The sequence below is a fragment of the Phyllobates terribilis genome, unplaced genomic scaffold (genome assembly GCF_046119375.1).
Source record: "Phyllobates terribilis strain yellow unplaced genomic scaffold, ASM4611937v1 Scaffold_3__8_contigs__length_932513732, whole genome shotgun sequence".
Lineage (NCBI taxonomy): Eukaryota > Metazoa > Chordata > Amphibia > Anura > Dendrobatidae > Phyllobates > Phyllobates terribilis.
Genome location: NW_027362763.1, coordinates 720,194,823 through 720,211,822, shown reverse-complemented (window position 1 = coordinate 720,211,822; position 17,000 = coordinate 720,194,823). Strand labels below are relative to the sequence as shown.

General features: G+C 41.6%; 1 protein-coding gene across 1 annotated transcript in view; it reads left to right on the top strand.

The window, feature by feature from the left end:
• Window positions 1–17,000, top strand: part of LRPPRC (leucine rich pentatricopeptide repeat containing) — a 146,030-nt gene that overhangs the window by 115,194 nt on the left and 13,836 nt on the right. The window contains exons 31-34 of the mRNA XM_073672042.1: window positions 3,383–3,471; window positions 7,392–7,596; window positions 13,310–13,434; window positions 15,502–15,617. Coding sequence (XP_073528143.1) covers window positions 3,383–3,471; window positions 7,392–7,596; window positions 13,310–13,434; window positions 15,502–15,617 — 535 coding nt within the window. The remainder of the gene's footprint in view (window positions 1–3,382; window positions 3,472–7,391; window positions 7,597–13,309; window positions 13,435–15,501; window positions 15,618–17,000) is intronic.

Genomic DNA, 17,000 nt, shown 5'->3' with positions numbered 1-17,000 from the left:
GCGCTCCGCCAGCTCTCTGCCCGCGCTCCGCCAGCTCTCTGCCCGCGCTCCGCCAGCTCTCTGCCCGCGCTCCGCCAGCTCTCTGCCCGCGCTCCGCCAGCTCTCTGCCAGCTCTCTGCCAGCTCTCTGCCAGCTCTCTGCCAGCTCTCTGCCCGGCCCCCTGCCTGCTCGCTCCTCGGCCCCCTGCCAGCGCGGAGGTGTCCGGGAGCATCTCTATGCTGGAAAAAGCTTTAAAGGGATTGTCCTCTACTCAGACAAACACTTCTCAATCTGAATATTTGCCCCCATTTAAAATAAAAACACTTATACTCTCCTCCCGTGCCGACGCTGTACCAGCGGGGTCGGTACTCTTGTTCCCTGGGCCCACGTGATGGTTTTACATCACACGAGCTTACTCTCAATCATCCCCATAAATTCAGTTTTCTCTTGCCCACTTTACCTCTCAGGAGACCATACTGGTTTCACCTCCTTTTTCCCTGAAATATCTGGATATAATGTTGATGTCCTTTAGTTGAACATATTCATAAAGTTTTTAAAGGGGTCTAACTTTTTATTACTCCATAGTATAAAGCAACAAACTGGGCTTTTACTCACCCTCCCATATTCTGCAGCTGCCTATCCACAGCTGCTCTGTTTCTTATCGATCTGCTACAGCATTGACATCACATCTACAACACTCGTGACCAGTGTGGCCAATCAATGGGCTCAGTAGCTCCTCCTCTGATGTAGAGTACCCGAGCCGCTGTGCCCAGCGATTGTGATATACCGCTGCAGCCAGTCAACAAGGAAGGAAGCACCGACTGAGAGGCAGAGCTAGGCCCAGGGAGGATGAGTAAAAGCTAAGTTTGTTTTATATGTCTTAGCCGATGAAGTAGCGAGAGTTAAGATGACAGCCCCTCTAACTTCCATTATTTAAAGGGGTACTCCCACTTTGAGTGAAGGCATATAGTATCGATATGCATCAGTCTGTTTTTGTGATGGTTGGTCCTGATTTGTAATTTTATTTTCTTCTGCACCTTGGCTGGGAATCGTAGCACTACCCCTCCAGGGGAATGGGGGCTGTACTGGATACCCCACACATAGATGGCTGGAGGGAAAAGTTAGGAGGGGCTATATCGCTATACTGACACTGCTTGCACTTCATATTTAGGATTAATGTGTGTCTGCACTCATGATGGCACCTCTTGGCCCTTTAAGAATGAATTCTCATTTGTGCCTTTTTCCAGACAGATAAGGTTTGGGGGCACAATAGCCGATTTGTTGCATGTGTAATGACTTTCATGTCGTCCGAGGGCCCTGAAATTAGATGTAGTAGTATTGGAATAAAAGATTAGGTCTGTAATAGTGGCTAACATCTATTTAATCACACTGAAGATTGAAAGATTGGGGAAAGTAAATCCCACGTTACATGTAATTTACAGCCTTCCTGCGTGAAATGTTGATTTAAGGCCTTTGACAGATGGGGACCCAAGTAAGAAGTGGAACTGAGCAATGAGTGCTTAGGCCGGGATTAAGAGGATTGCTCCGTACAGTAAGAAAATCCCGTGTCCAATGACTATTGCTGACCCCCCCAGGGGCTGAAAGTGACTGAGAGAGAGGGGGCACAGTCCTATTCCGTCCTCTACAAAGGATTTTGCACGGATTGATGAGAATAATTTAGCAGTGACCCCCGCTTACTTCTCAATCTGCTCAGCACATAAGTTTGAGTAGGTAGAATAGACTGCTCAGTTGGCTAGCCTCAAGACGATCAGAGCGATTTAACTTGATTGTTGATATTCTAAATGACAATGACCTCGTAATCCCTCGCTACTCTCACTGCTTTCCCTGCCAGAGGAGATTGTTTTGCCTTTTTTTTTTGTTAATCTAGAAATGAACTTTTGCAAAAGTTACGCCTGGATTTCATTAGTGGTCGGGTGCATTTGGCAGATGCTCGAAAACAGATGCCATTGCAAGCTAGACCCTCTCTTTTCTTAATTTGAAAGCTCTGGCCCTGATAGACTTTTCTTGCACCATCTTAGTGCAGAAAAAAGAGTTGGAAAATGTATCAGAGCGGGAAAAAAAAAAATGTTGCTTATATCACTTTACCGCAACATTTTAGTGCAAAAAAAAATGTTGGAAAATGAATCTGAACAAAAAAAACATTGCTTAGCTTACTTTATTCCACCATCTTAGTGCAAAAAAAGTGTCGAAAAATGAATCTGAGCAAGAAAAAAAAAATATTGTCTAATTTACTGCACAATTTTAGTGCATAAAAAAAATGTTGAAAAATGAATCGGAGCTGGAAAACAAAATATTGCTAAGTTTACTTTACTGCATTATTGCAGTGCATAAAAAATTGTCGGAAAATGAATTGGCAAATAAAAAAAATATTGCTACTTTTACTTTACTGCGCCATCCTAGTGCAAAAACAGTGGCGGAAAATGAATCTGATCGGAAAAAAATATTGTGTAATTTACTGCAGAAAAAAAAATGTTGGAAAATGATTCAGGGCGGGAAAAAAAATATTGCCTAGTTTACTTTACTGCACCATTTTAGTGCAAAAAAAAAGATAGTCGGAAAATGAATCAGAGCAAATTAAAAAATATTGCTTAGTTTACTGCACCATCTTAGTGCAGAAAAAAAAGTTGGAAAATGAGTGAGTGAGAAAATAATATTTAGTTTAACTGCACCATCTTAGTGCAGGAAAAAATTGTGGGAAAATGAGTCGGAGCAAAAAAATATATATATATATTTCTTTGTTTACTTTACTGCACCATCTTATTGTAGAAAAGAAATTGTCGGATTAGAAATTAGAGTGAAAAAATAAATATAGATAGATATAGTTTAACTTACTTTACTGCACCATCTTAGTGCAGAAGAAAAAATTGTCTGAAAATGATTCAGAGCGAGAAAAAAAAAATATTGCTTAGTTTTCTATTTTATAATTAGCGTGAAGGATGATGTAAATGAACAGACAAAAAAAAGGGGGTATCTGACACCATCTCAGCAGAAAAGACACAATAGTTGCGGTTATTTTAATCATCTAATATGTCAGCGTTCTCGAATCTGAACCGATTGTTTAAAAAAAAAAAAAAAAAAAGCCCTCCAATTTGTTTCCTTTTGTCGCTCATTTCCAACTTTTGTCATCTGTCAGATTAGAAGGGGAGGAAAAAAAAAATAATACAAGATGGAAAAAAAAAAAGGGTTGAGAAAAAAATAATTTATTCTTCCGTCCCCATTGACAGGATAGCACAAAAGCTTGTCTCCAGGTCGATATTTTCCAGCAATATTTTTAACATATGAACAGTCGTTTTTGTAATTTCACCTCGGAGCTCAACCATTTATTATCGGATCAGAAGCATGTCAGTAATTCCTTTTGCCTAAACGTCTGCCTCTTTTTTAGCGCCAAGAACCGCGTCAGGAACTACAGCCTGAGGGGCGCAGCCAGTAATCTCCTCATTGAAGAGCAAGTTAGGCGGGACTGTTTGAAAGGTATGTCACAATGCTTGACCTTTACGTCACATTAATGCCTCTGTAGATTTTTCTTGTAACGCCCTTCGAATACTTGGATAAAGGAGTCCATTTAGCAAATTACCTGCTTATCAAGAGCCTTTTGTGGTAGCGGAGAGACGTAAATTACTGTACATGCATTTATAATACATCTTGAATATGAATGTACTTGTCATCTGACCACTTAGTCCGGTTTCCATTCCATTTAACACAAGATGATTTTTTTTTTTTTTTCTCCTTAAGATGAAGCGTATCTGTTCAGACATGCAAAAATTTGTGTTCTCGAAGCCGAAGAAAGAGAGAGAGAGAGGGGGAAAAAAAAATAGTACAGTGTTAAAATTCACAGCACAAGTCCGTACGATTTTGCAAATTAAGATACGTTAATGCTTATGAACAATTCCGCCGCGGTTTAATTTTTTATTATTATTCTATTTTTCTTTGTGCAAAATTTTAAATGAGTTAAATTGAGTGCTAAATGTATAGGATTTTGTGCGCTAAATGATGACAATATTGATTTAAAGAAAAATGCAAACTATTTTTTCATGCTGCTTCTCGATACAGTAAAAAAAAAAATTCTGCTTGTTTTCATGGTTAATATCCTTATGAGCGGCGTGCAGAATAAAAGACCCTCCGGAGACTGTAGTGTGTGTTTTTTTTTTTTAACCTTTTGATTTGTTTCCATGATTATTTGAGGAACTGGCAGAGTTAAAGGGGTATTTCCATCTCTGCGATACTGTCCCAATATGTAGTAGGTAATATTAGCAAATACCTGTAATTAGAAATGTAGTATAGTACTTCTGATTCACTTTCTCACTTACCCCATGTGCAGGGCATTGCAGTAGCTTAGGTATCCATGGTTACAACCACTAGCAACTAGTTAACTGCCACTGAGTGGTCGTATCCATGGATACCTAAGCTACTGCAATTCCCTGCTCATAGGGTAAGTGACATAGCAAATCAGAAGAACTATACTACATTTCTAATTGGAGTTGTTTGCTGATATTATTATTATTATTATTACACCTACTACATATTGGGATAGTATCTTGGAGATGGGAATACGCCTTTAACTTCTAAAGATAATATCTATTTGATGTCATAGCGGGGAATTCTCTCTCTCACTTTACACATCAGATGTTAAAAGTGACAATCAATATGGCTGTATTTCTTAATGTCACTTTTTCATGAATGTTTACCATTACGGAATAGGAAAAATGCCCACATCTCTTTAAATAAGTGAAACATAATTAAACTTTGCTCTTTATTTTCATATTTACGTATATATGATGTGTGGCAATTTTTTTATTCTTTATTTGAGATGTACAACTTGATGCAACAGTGTCAACTTGCCCCCATTTATGACCCATGCCTAAGGGTCTGCACAAAAGAAAAATCTGCTGCAAATGGTGGCGTGTTCGCAGAAAAAACACTGCGAAAATTACACATGTTTTTGATGCATGGGGGCTTTTTTATGCCGTTTTTTTCTGAATGGGTGAAAAACGCTGAAAGAATTGACATGCTGCAGGTTTGATACTGCTACAAATCTTCAAGGAAAAAATAAGCAGCGAGTGTAGGAGATTGCAGGAATCTTTCACTTTGCGAAAAAAAAAAGTTGCTTAGTTTGATGAGAAAGGAAGCTTCAACTCGTGCAAAAACTTTGTAGTAAATTGGTACGCTCCGTAGGTGGTGTAAAATTAGATAAAATATGCAACTCATTTATTAATTGATGTGAGCCACCTTGATAATTGTGATTCATTTTCAGTAAGAATTGGATAGTTTCAGTAAATCTGCCCCATTACATTTTCAAAACCTACAAGAAACAAAATGATCATAAACCCTGCTGTGACTAAATAAGTAAAAATGCAAAAGTGCATTTAAACAACTTAGGGTTCTTAGTAAACACTGTTTTTGATTAAAAAAGTATAAAAGCCATCCCACCATCAGCAAGGTGACCCTGTTCGTGATGGTCCTACATCTAATATTAAAAACCTTACCATGTGTGAGAGTTGACCTCAATATGTAGAAGGGCAGACTAAGGACCGGGTCCCGAACTATGGACACCATCCCAGGGAAGCTATTTAAATGTAATATCCAGCTCAAGGAAGGGAGGCCGCACCCTGGCTTGCATGAAATGCAAAAATATAAAGAAAAAACACAAAATTAAGCTTGGGTTTAAGTTGGTATACATGCGGCACGTAAACACATGTTCACATTGGCCATTAAAAAAAAACAAAGCCTACAAGAAACAAAATGATCATAAACCCTGCTGTAACTAAATAAGTAAAAAAGCATGTTATTTAAATGCACTTTTGCTTTTTTAGTTATTTGGTTACAGCAGGGTTTATGATCCTTTTGTTTCTTGTAGGTTTCGTTTTTTTTAATGGCCAACGTGAACATGTGTTTATGTGCTGCATATATACCAACTTAACCCCAAACTTTTTTTTTTTTAATTGTCGGCCTACCCTTAGAACAAATCATCTGTATCAGATTGGTGGGGGGACTGACACCAAGCCCCTTCTTCACATATTTTAGCTCCTGTACACAAAATACAGAGTCTGAACATCACAGTCCCATTGTGTGTGTGTGTTGGTCGATCTCAGATACACTGGCTTAGCTGCAATTAAAGGGTATGGAAACTGAGCTGCAGTACTCAAGAATGACCACTAAACAGTGTAGCGAGTCGTGCTCTTCCAGCTTTGTTCACTGTCCGCCATGACCAGGTGTTGGATTACCTGGTCCTATCTTTAGTAAAGATCATCACTATCTTAGTCTTTACAGGGGGTTGTCCAGGACTATCTGTCATTTGCCTTAAATATGTAATTTTTATTTTTTTTACCTGGTGTAAATGCCACCGTACCCCTGAATCTGGCACAATTTTTCTTTTATATCTCTCTGTTCCTGAGATATCTGCCCCCTTTCCTTTTTATGTAAATCTCATCTTGTTATCCAAGTGGGCATGATCCTCATGGTGATTTCTATAGAGAAGAGGTGAGTATCACGCCCATTCAGCTTAAAAAAACAAACAAAAAAACACCTCAGGTTAATTTACTGGCCATATCTCAGGGATGCAGAGGCGCAGGAACAAAACAAAAACAGCACCTGATTCAGGAGAACTGGGGCATTCACACCAGGTAAAGAAATTGCATAAATATAGTAAGTGACAAGTTTTATCGCAGAATATTGAGTTTGTTCCCAGGACTTTTATTGCGATTTAGCTCAGCCGCACCACTTTGTTTTGCGTATTTTATTACAGCGAGAATTACACAGAAGTCGGGCATTTACCGGGGAATGGCCTGGTTAATGTATTTGCTTTGATGCAAGAGCTGGCGGATAATGAAGTGTTCTCCTCTGATGGCAGCTGCCGCCGTCGCTATATCATTTCCGATCATTTTTGAAAGTGATAGCTGTTTATCATAACGCAGATCCATTATTTTGTGTTTTCACATAAATATGAACCGGCCATTAATACAATTTATCTGGCACCCAGATTGCCATTTGTGCTTTTCCATTTCAAAGTGCGCCTCCAGCATCTGCCAGGAATACATTATTACTGGGCGAAAAGCTTCTATCCATTGACATGGAGTGCATCGCTGCTTTTTGTGCTGTGACTTTGTCAAATGCTATCAGAGGCTCGGAGTGGGGGGGAGGTGGGGAACCGAAATGCCATATTGCCTCCTCAGCAGCTTGCCCCATGCTCTGCCAGTTCCATCATTAAGTTCTAATCTCGAGCGCACACGACATTTTTCTGCAAGTCGCTAATATGACAAACAACAGAGCAAATTCTAATCACTCGTCCGCTTGTCTCTTCTGTTTTGCAGCCCTTGTGATCTGTGATTACTCCAGCGTTTTTTGGTTTTGTTTTTTTTTTTTTAATCTTTGTGCCGTTCTTTCCCCTTCAATAGATGCACTAGTCACTCTGCAGACAATGCTGGAAAATGGCAGCAAGCCCGTGCGTTCCTCATTAAACAGACTTGTCAATGCTCTTGCGCTGAATGGAGACGTGCCGGGCCTTGAAAAGATAAAGGAGTTAACTCAGCGCCATGAAATATCCGCTCAAGTGCTGCCAGAGAGTCTGAACACCTGTGTAGTTTTGGCCCATCTGAAAAAGTAAGTGCATTTCATCGTGCCGCACCGCATTGTAAGAGATCTTGCTCCTTTTGTGCTTTTTTTACGGTTGTAAAAAAAAAATAAATAAATTTAAAGTTCTATCAAAAATTTATAAAAAAAAAAAAAAAAAACCTTTGTTAATGGTATATAGCCTGTGGTGGTCTTTGGATGGTTAGCAGGACCCCATGACATAGTTGATTTGTAGTCAAAATGGTTATTACTGTGTCTCCTCATAGAGAAAGATGGGAGAATGTTGGCAAAATTTAGCTCTAACCCCCCCAAAAATGAAATAAATAAAATCTAGTCCCTCCTTAAGGCTGCACTGTAACTCTGTATCAGAAGGTAATTGATTTATAAGGAAGCCACTAGGTGGCACTAGACATACAGTTCTCGTCTAGCTGAAGGAGGAGCTATTTTGCATATTTTTCCCAAAGTGCATTTCTCGACTAGCTAGATCTCCATAAGGAGAAACGTGAGTTACACAGATCCCTAATCTGTCATTCAAAGAGAATCTCGAGATGATCCACTCAGGGAATATATTTATCAAGGAACATAAATCTGATATTCTGACTTGCTTTGAGTTTTTTTGGTTTTTTTTTGTCTGTTTAATGTATGGTTTTCCTTCCTTAATAGAAACTGATCTCCTAATTTTTTCTGACAAATACCTGACAGTATAGATTGATAGACAAGGATGCTTGTCAACAAATTTCTGCGACAATACTAAATGGAGTCCTATAATGGAGACCTGGCAGTAATTGAAGCATTCCCTTCTTGCTTTCCTTTCACTACCATCTGGGTTTTTTTTTTTTTTTTTTTTTTTTTTTTTTACATATGTGACCTTAGCCAAGGTTAAATAGAAAAATATAGTTTACATTCTGCATCACTTTTTATTTCCCAATTATCGTCCTCATGTAAAGTAAAATACTTAATATCAATGGTTGCATGTATTTTAGGGAATGGTATTAATATTAAAGGGGTTATCCGGCCTTAGAATGACTGCAGACTTGTATCCTGTGAGAGTGCTGACTTGTGAATCTTCACATCATGCAATCCGCTGGAGCGTGAACGCAAGTATCCGATTTGCACACATGTGGTCACATGCCGTCTTGACATGCGCTAGCAAAGCTGGACACGTCTAGTCGGAATGTAGGAAAATGTAAGCAAATCGCAGACTTGTACCCAAAGACTGGACAACCCCTTTTGTCCTAAAAAAAAAAAATCACTTCCATAACGCCATTACAGAAATAGTCACCACTGTCTCCATTGGGGCTCACAATCCAAATTTCCTATCAGTATGTCTTTGGAGTGTGAGAGGAAACCGGAGAACACGGGGAGAACATACAAACTCCTTGCAGATATTGTCCTTGGTGGGATTTGAACCCTGGACCTCAGTGCTGCAAAACAACCGTGCTAACCACTCAGCCAAATTTTTAGTCCGTATGGTATATGGCCCCCAACTTTGTATTATTCATCTAATATGGGCCAAAGGGAACTTTTGGACTCAAGTGCGACTGCAACCCCTGCACCTCCTATGTTACGCCCCTATCGATTTATCATGTGGTTTCCTTCCATAGATCTGCAGGCGACCTGGTTACTAAACGGACTAGACATTTATCATACTTTCTTACTTCTCTTGTACTCTTGTTATGCCAAGTCTTACAGGTTACCGGCTGCTGATTCGCGTTACTGTTCTCCGGCCATTAGTCTAGACCAATTTGTCTGCCAATCAAGTGAACCAGCACTCATTTGTCATTGATTGACTCTTTTACACAGTTATGTGCTGTCAACATTAATAAACCTACATGAGGATCCGTCTGCACCTACTGCCAGTGATATCTTTATGTAAAATCGAGTAAATGAGCGCTAATTGAATTTCTGGCAGATTATCTGTCGATGTAAATGGGCCTTTAGAGAGAGTCTGTCACCCCTAATTCACACTTTGAACTAACCACACAATCTTGTAGCAGATGGAGCAACAGTAAAAAAAAAAATAAAATAAAAAAAAAATCTGTTCCTTTCTTGCCCCAAAAAACAACTTTTTTTCTAATATGCAGATGAAGGCACTCCATGCACCATTTGCCTAATGTAATGCCTCCGTGCATCGTTCCACTCATTTTTTAAAATGACTGCCACTCCAATGTTGATCGACAGCTCTGGCTTACCCAGAGACAGAACTATGTGAAGGTAAACCTCTGTTATGTGATCTCTATTCCTGTGCTGGAGAGAGCACACAGATAATTTTATTTTCGCTTCTGACATTTCTAGTCTCCTCTGCTATCAATTCAGTGCTGGAGAGAGCACACATATCACTCTCTCCTCGCTTCTGACATTGCTCGTCTCCTCTATCAGTTCAGTGCTGGAAAGTGCACACAAATCTCTCTCCTTGCAGCTGACATGATTACATGACTAAACCCGAGCAATGTGATCAGCCAGGCCTTATGTTGCTCATCCTACCGTGAGCATCTTGCATTGCCTAAAAGTGCTACCATGGCCTGCAGAGTCTCCTGACTTGTCTCCCATCGGGGACACATCTGGGACGTGATTGTTCGGCATTTGCAAAGGGAGCTGCCAGCAGCAGATCTTGATGATTTGCCCAATTACATTCAGCGTGGCAGAACATTCCTTAGACAACCATTCATAACCTCCCTGATAGCAGTCGAGGCTGTAAGTGCTGGAATTTCTCCGTGTGGCGCTCATACTCTACTGAATAAATCGAGATGTTTTGAATATTTTGTTTCCATTTTTTTCATTATTTGCAGATCATTGCCGAGTCTATCCATCCTGTGATTTCTACAACTCCCTGACTTTTCTTTCTTAGGCTGTGTGCCCACGATGCGTTTTTTAAGCGTTTCTGCAGTGGCAATTCCGCTGCAGAAATACTTAAAAAAACGCTTGGTAGAAGGTCTGCCATGTTCCCCAATGATAATCCACATGTGCGGTGCACATGCTGTGGAAATTTCCGCTGCGAATTATCATTGCGGAAAAAAACGCAGCACTACCAATTATTTTGCGGAAGCGCAGCGTTTTCACCGCCATTGACTTGCATTGGAACGCATGGACTCCGCATCACTGGATCTGCACATGCGGAATCCATGCGTTTCAATGTGCGGATGGTACCCGGGTTTGGAGAAGAGGAGACTCTCCTCTGGACCCAGGTACCATAGAACCTGTAAAAAAATATATATATATTATACTTACCTTCTGAAGGCCCCCGGTGTCTTTGTCTCTGCTTGCTGGCTGATCGCGGTTGGCTCAAGGACCTGCTCTGACGTCATTTAGTCATGTGACTGGTCACGTCACCGCTGACGTCGGCAGGTCCTTTAGTGTACCATGAGCTGCCAGCAAGCCGAGACGCATCGGATAAAGACGCCGGGGGCCATCAGAAGGTAAGTATATATTTATTTTTTAACCATTCTTTCGGTCACACTATATAAATCCATGCTGTTTGCATGGATTTATATAGTGTGACCAAGTTGTCAAGCACTTTCCAAGTGATGCTAAAATCGCTTGGAAAGCGCTTGACAACCCGCATGCGGAAATGCATGTGAAGAACGCTTCACTTCCACTTGTCCCTGGCAGGAAAAACGCCTGTGCAATCCGCCTGTGCAATCCGCCTGTGCAATCCGCCTGTGCAATCCGCCTGTGCAATCCGCCTGTGCAATCCGCCTGTGCAATCCGCCTGTACAATCCGCCTGTACAATCCACATGTGTTTTTTCTGCCAGGGAGATGCAGAAACGCTCAGGAAAAATTCTGGAGCATTTCTGCATCGTGGGCACACAGCGTTAGTGTTCTAGATTCAATGTTGAGTTTGTCGTAATCGGGTTATAACACAACCTGGGCTCTTCCCTTAGAGGAGTTGCATACAAAGGGTTACAGTAATTCGGCCATTGTATTTTTTTTTTATTTTTCTCGTTGCAGCCACAAGGTAATCTTAAAAGTTCTTGCAATAAGTACAGGAACGCCACGATGAGTTATGGCGCCGGCTACATTTGCTAGGTGCAGAATCACTGATTCTTCTCAAACCATTCTTGCATGGCCTCATCATATGAGCAGCTAGAGCGGCTGAGAGCAGAACCGAGCCATTGCCAAATGGAGTTGTCATCCCACGTTATGCAGACGGCACGCTTTCTGCACGCATATATATACACCCCCCTGTTGTAAACATATTAAATTATTAGCACAGTCCTCGCAGGATAAAATGGAAAGCGCCGGAGTGCCGCAGACAAATTATATTTATTATCAGTTTTTGAATGAAGCCGGACAGTCGTGCCGGAAAGTGCTGCCGCTAAATATTTTATCCAGTATTACCAGAAATACAGACGTAGTCATAGTTTTCCTACATAAATTATTGAATATTGAACATTAATGTTCTTTTTTTTTTAGCATCTATAGTTTTAACCTTCTTAGTAAACTAGTCCGTTTTACTTGGGGGGGGGGGGAAAGGCAATGCTAGGGTCTTGTTCACGAAGCATCATTTCTTAAAGGAGCAGTCCAGGATCAGAATAAAAAAGGGGGGTTTATTTTCTCCGAAAACAGCGCCCTTGCCAGATCATGGACTCTTCTAAGAATTGCAGTTTGCCTGCGTTAAAGGGGGTCATCTATCACTCCTCACTTTCCAGTCATTGGCACCATATATTAGTATTACAGCTGTCAGGTAATGTGCACCTGTCCTAGTAATTAGATGTCACGCTAGGTGAGAGAAAGACTAAGTGCATAACGACAGGAAGAGGGGGAAGAAGCCCAAACATTAGGGAAAGGGGGAGTGGAGACCCCTAGGCAGATCTGACAGTCACCCTGACTCCCCTAATGTCCCTAAATAGGGTCCTCACCTATCGCCGAGCAGGAAACCTAATCCCTGACTGCCCCTAGCGATAGGCCCTAGGTAGGGAAAGGGGTGAGCACTAGTCAGCCCCCACTGCAACTAAAGACAAACAGGTAAACAGACAAGGGAAACACTTAGCTTGAGAAGACACCAGAGAGATCACGCCAGCTATCCTCCAAGGGAACTCCAAGAAGACACTAGCCGATTACTAGTACTCCAGGCATGGACAGAAGAAAATAAAGCTATCACCGGCGACTCTCTGGAGAGACTGGAGGTATTTCAACATCATGCAAGGGTGTGTCAGTTAGCAGCAGGAGGTGAAGGTAATTGCTAGGTCCTAGAGAGAGAAGGATATCACTACGCTACAGAGATGGAAAGATCAAGATGGTGCCTGCAGAGCCAAGCGCAATGACCTTCTACAGCTGGATTCAGAACGACTATCTTTCACACCTGACACACCCATGACATTAGAATAGGATGTGGGCAATACCTGTTTGTAGCACTTCTTACCTACCCCCCTGTGGAAGCGAGAGGTGCATGATAACCCCGCTGCTTTAAATGGTGCTAGACTGCAATACCAGTCACAACCCACTGACAGATGAGGCGCTGTTTCTGTGGGATAAAAAAAAAAGGCAGACTTCAAATTTGTTTGGCACAAGTAGACCTCTAAACTAAATACATTTACAAAAAAAAATGTGACTTATTAATTTATGGATAAATCAAGAGATATCGAAGCCGCATGCCAATTTTTGGAGGATATGGCCACTTTCCATGAAAATGATTAAGAATCTCACCTCGCATATCCCATGTCCTAAAATAGCTTGATCATTGATGATTTATATAAAAACATTTCACAGTCTTGTATCAATTATTTTTATTTTTTTTTATAGCGGAAACTTTGAAGAAGGGATCTCACTGATGGAGTCTATATGTATAAATGAGCCTAAAAAGACGTACACGTCATTCTTAATGAGCCAGTTACTGAGGAACAACATGGATGAGGCTGTGGAAAAATGTATGTATGTGCTGGTATAGGTGTAGTAAGACTTGTTATAGTTTGTTTTGCTTATACTTTCTTATACTTGCGTCTAAATCTCAGCGCTCCATGTAGGGGGAAGCTTTAATTATTAGATGTAGGTGGTTTCCATGCTTTAAATGGAAGCTGTCACCACCAAGTTTTTGCGACCCGATCTGAGAACAGCACGATGTAGGTGCAGAGACTCTGATTCCATTGATTTGTCACATATTGGGCTGCTTGCTGTCATTTTGATAAAATCCCTGTTTTATCTTCTGCAGATTGAGCACTTATCTGAATGCTGGTATCTGTATAACTTCACCCACACCACTCACTGATAACTTTCTGTGCACACTGCATAGGCAGAAAGCCATCAGTTAGTGACTGGGATTTGCTTTTATCAATGTCATACATATGGAGGACTACATGGTAGCAGGTTTACTTGTCCTCTAGAGATAATCTGCTGATAATAGCGTGATTTTATCAAAATTATTACAAGAGGCTGCTCACACTGGTGTCTATCTGATCTAATACTGGAGATACCAGGAATTCTGAGGTATGCTATGTGTCCACGATGCAGAAACGCTCCGGACTTTTCCTGAGCGTTTCTGCATCTCCCTGGCAGAAAAAATGCATGCGGATTGTACATGCGGATTGTACATGCGGATTGTACATGCGGATTGTACATGCGTTTTTCCTGCCAGGGAGATGCGGATGTGAAGCTTTCTTCACTTGCATTTCCGCATGCGGGTTGACAAGCGCTTTCCAAACGATTTTAGCATCACTTGGCAAGTGCTTGACAACTTGCATGGATTTATATAGTGTGACCGTAAAAGAATGGTAAAAAATACATATACTTACCTTCTGATGGCCCCTGGTGTCCTTGTCTCGACTTGCCGACAGTTCGCGGTAGACTAAAGGACCTGCCGACGTCAGCGGTCGCGTGACCCGTCAGATGACGTCATGGCTGGTCCTTTTCAGACCACCGCGAGCTGCCGGCAAGCCGAGACGCATTGCTAAGAACACCGGGGGCCATCAGAAGGTGAGTATAATGTATATTTTTTATTTTATTCTTTTTTTTTTTTACAGGTACTATGGTACCCGGGTCCAGAGGAGAGTCTCCAATTCTCCAAACACGGGTACCATCCGCACATTGAACCGCATGGTATCCGCATCTGAAGATGCAGTGATGCGGATTCCATGCGTTCCAATGCAAGTCAATGGCGGCGAAAACGCAGCACTTCCGCGAAATAATTGGTAGTGCTGCGGATTTTTCCACAATGATAATCCGCAGCGGAAATTTCCACAGCATGTGCAGAGCACCTGCGGATTATCATTGGGGAACATTGCAGACCTTCTACCATGCATTTTTTAAGCGTTTCTGCAGCGGAATTGTCGCTGCGGAAACGCTTAAAGCATCGTTGCCACACAGCCGTAAGAAGATGCCACTCACCCTTCTGTCCACCCTGTCTATCTGATCTCATACTTGAGATACCATGTAAGGTGAGGTAAGAAGAGGCTGCTCACCCTTCTGTCCACCCTGCCTATACTGGAGATAGGAGGGGTGCTGCGGTAAGAAGAGGCTGCTCATGCTTCTGTCCTCCAGATATTTCTGAATTCTGCGCTGCTGCTATGACCCAATAATTGCCTATACCATATGATGTTAAGCTATCTTCAGATCACAGCAAAGGCGCTTCCTACTGCACATGCTAATATGCTCTCATCCCATCTACTTATAAGATGGGTTTCTGGTAGTTTAACAATAATGTAACTATTTTTTTTTCTTTGTGGTGATTACCTCCCTAGACAAAACAAGTGTGATTTGCTAACTATATTTAAGAATTAATTTCTAATGACATTTTCTGCATTTATTTTTGTTTTCTATTTTCGAAGAACCCCTTTAGGCTCTTCAATCTTTGCTACTGTTTTTGGGTTTATCTAATGCAGTTTTCCAAGGGCAGTAGCCCTATACTGTGGGCGATGGTGAAGCTTGGCCATTATGCTGCACATAGAGAAAACCTTTACTCTTGCACCTTACTTACCTCTGCACCATCTCTTTCCTGGCAGTGAGCATCTTGGCAGAGCGAATGGCCAATCAGTTTGCAAACTACATACCCGTTACAGATCTCTTTGTAAATTATGTCAGAGTGGGAAGAGACGAAGAAGCCAGTCATCTCTTACAGGTAAATGGCAAGCGCACGTGTTTGTTTGAAATTGGGCTTTTACTTGGTGACCCAAGCCCCATCTATAGTCTCCTGGATCTCTCTGTATCCTCATGTGGTTGAGTTTCCCATATTCTTTCCATACACTATCCATAACTTTTATTTTTTTATTTTTCCGTAAACCGTGTTATGAGGCCTTTTTATTTTTTCTTTAGTTGAACAAGCTGTAATTTTCATTAGTGCCCTTTTTTGGCGTTCATAAAACTTTTTGATAAATTTATATTTCATTTATTGTCTGCCTGGATGAGCATAATTTGGTATTTTTTCATAATTTTTTCTTTTGCCATTCACTGTATGGGATAAAAACAGTTTGATAATACAGATTGATATGATTACAGTGAGATCAAATTTTTCTTTATATTTTCAACAAGAAAGTAAAACATTAATTTTTGCATCATGTTCTGAGCTATATATTTTTCATTTTTTTTCCATTTATAGAGCAGTATTAGGGCTGTATTATTGGTACCATTTAGGGATATGTAAAATTTTGTGATATGGGATGAACAAAAACTGTATTATTAATGTGGTGATACCAAATATGCCATGTTTTTAAGGTGTTTTTACTTTAAAAAAAAGATATATTTTCGCGATATTGGCGCGAAATTTAAAACACTGCTGTCCTGATTGGCTGCGACCAATCAGCGACTGGCTGAGCCCGGCCGCGAATTGGTGCCGGATTTGAAAAACGCAGGCCACCGTCGGGAGATCAGCGGCGACGCAGCAGAAGTACCCCAACCGGCGGCCTCGCTCCCCGGTCCTCCCTTCACACTTGCCGTCGGGAGATCAGCGGCCCTAGCCACTGATCTCCCGACGGTAGCCGCATGGAGGTCAGCGGCGGATGTAGCAATGAGGAACAGGAGGAGCACTGGCAGAGCCCTGCAAAATGACCTCCAGCAGGCCACAAATGTGCATGTGTCTGCACAAACGGTTAGAAACCGACTCCATGAGGGTGGTGTGAGGGCCCGACGTCCACAGATGGGGGTTGTGCTCACAGCCCAACACCGTGCAGGACGCTTGGCATTTGCCACAGAACACCAGGATTGGCAAAGTCTCCACTGGCACCCTGTGCTCTTCACAGATGAAAGCAGGTTCACACTGAGCACATGTGACAGACGTGACAGAGTCTGGAGACGCCGTGGAAAGCGATCTACTGCCTGCAACATCCTTCAGTATGACCAGTTTGGCAGTGGGTCAGTAATGGTGTGGGGTGGCATTTCTTTGGAGGGCCGCACAGCCCTCCATGTGCTCGACAGAGGTAGCCTGACTGCCATTAGGTACCGAAATTAGATCCTCAGACCCCTTGTGAGACCATATGCTGGTGCGGTTGGCCCTGGGTTCCTCCTA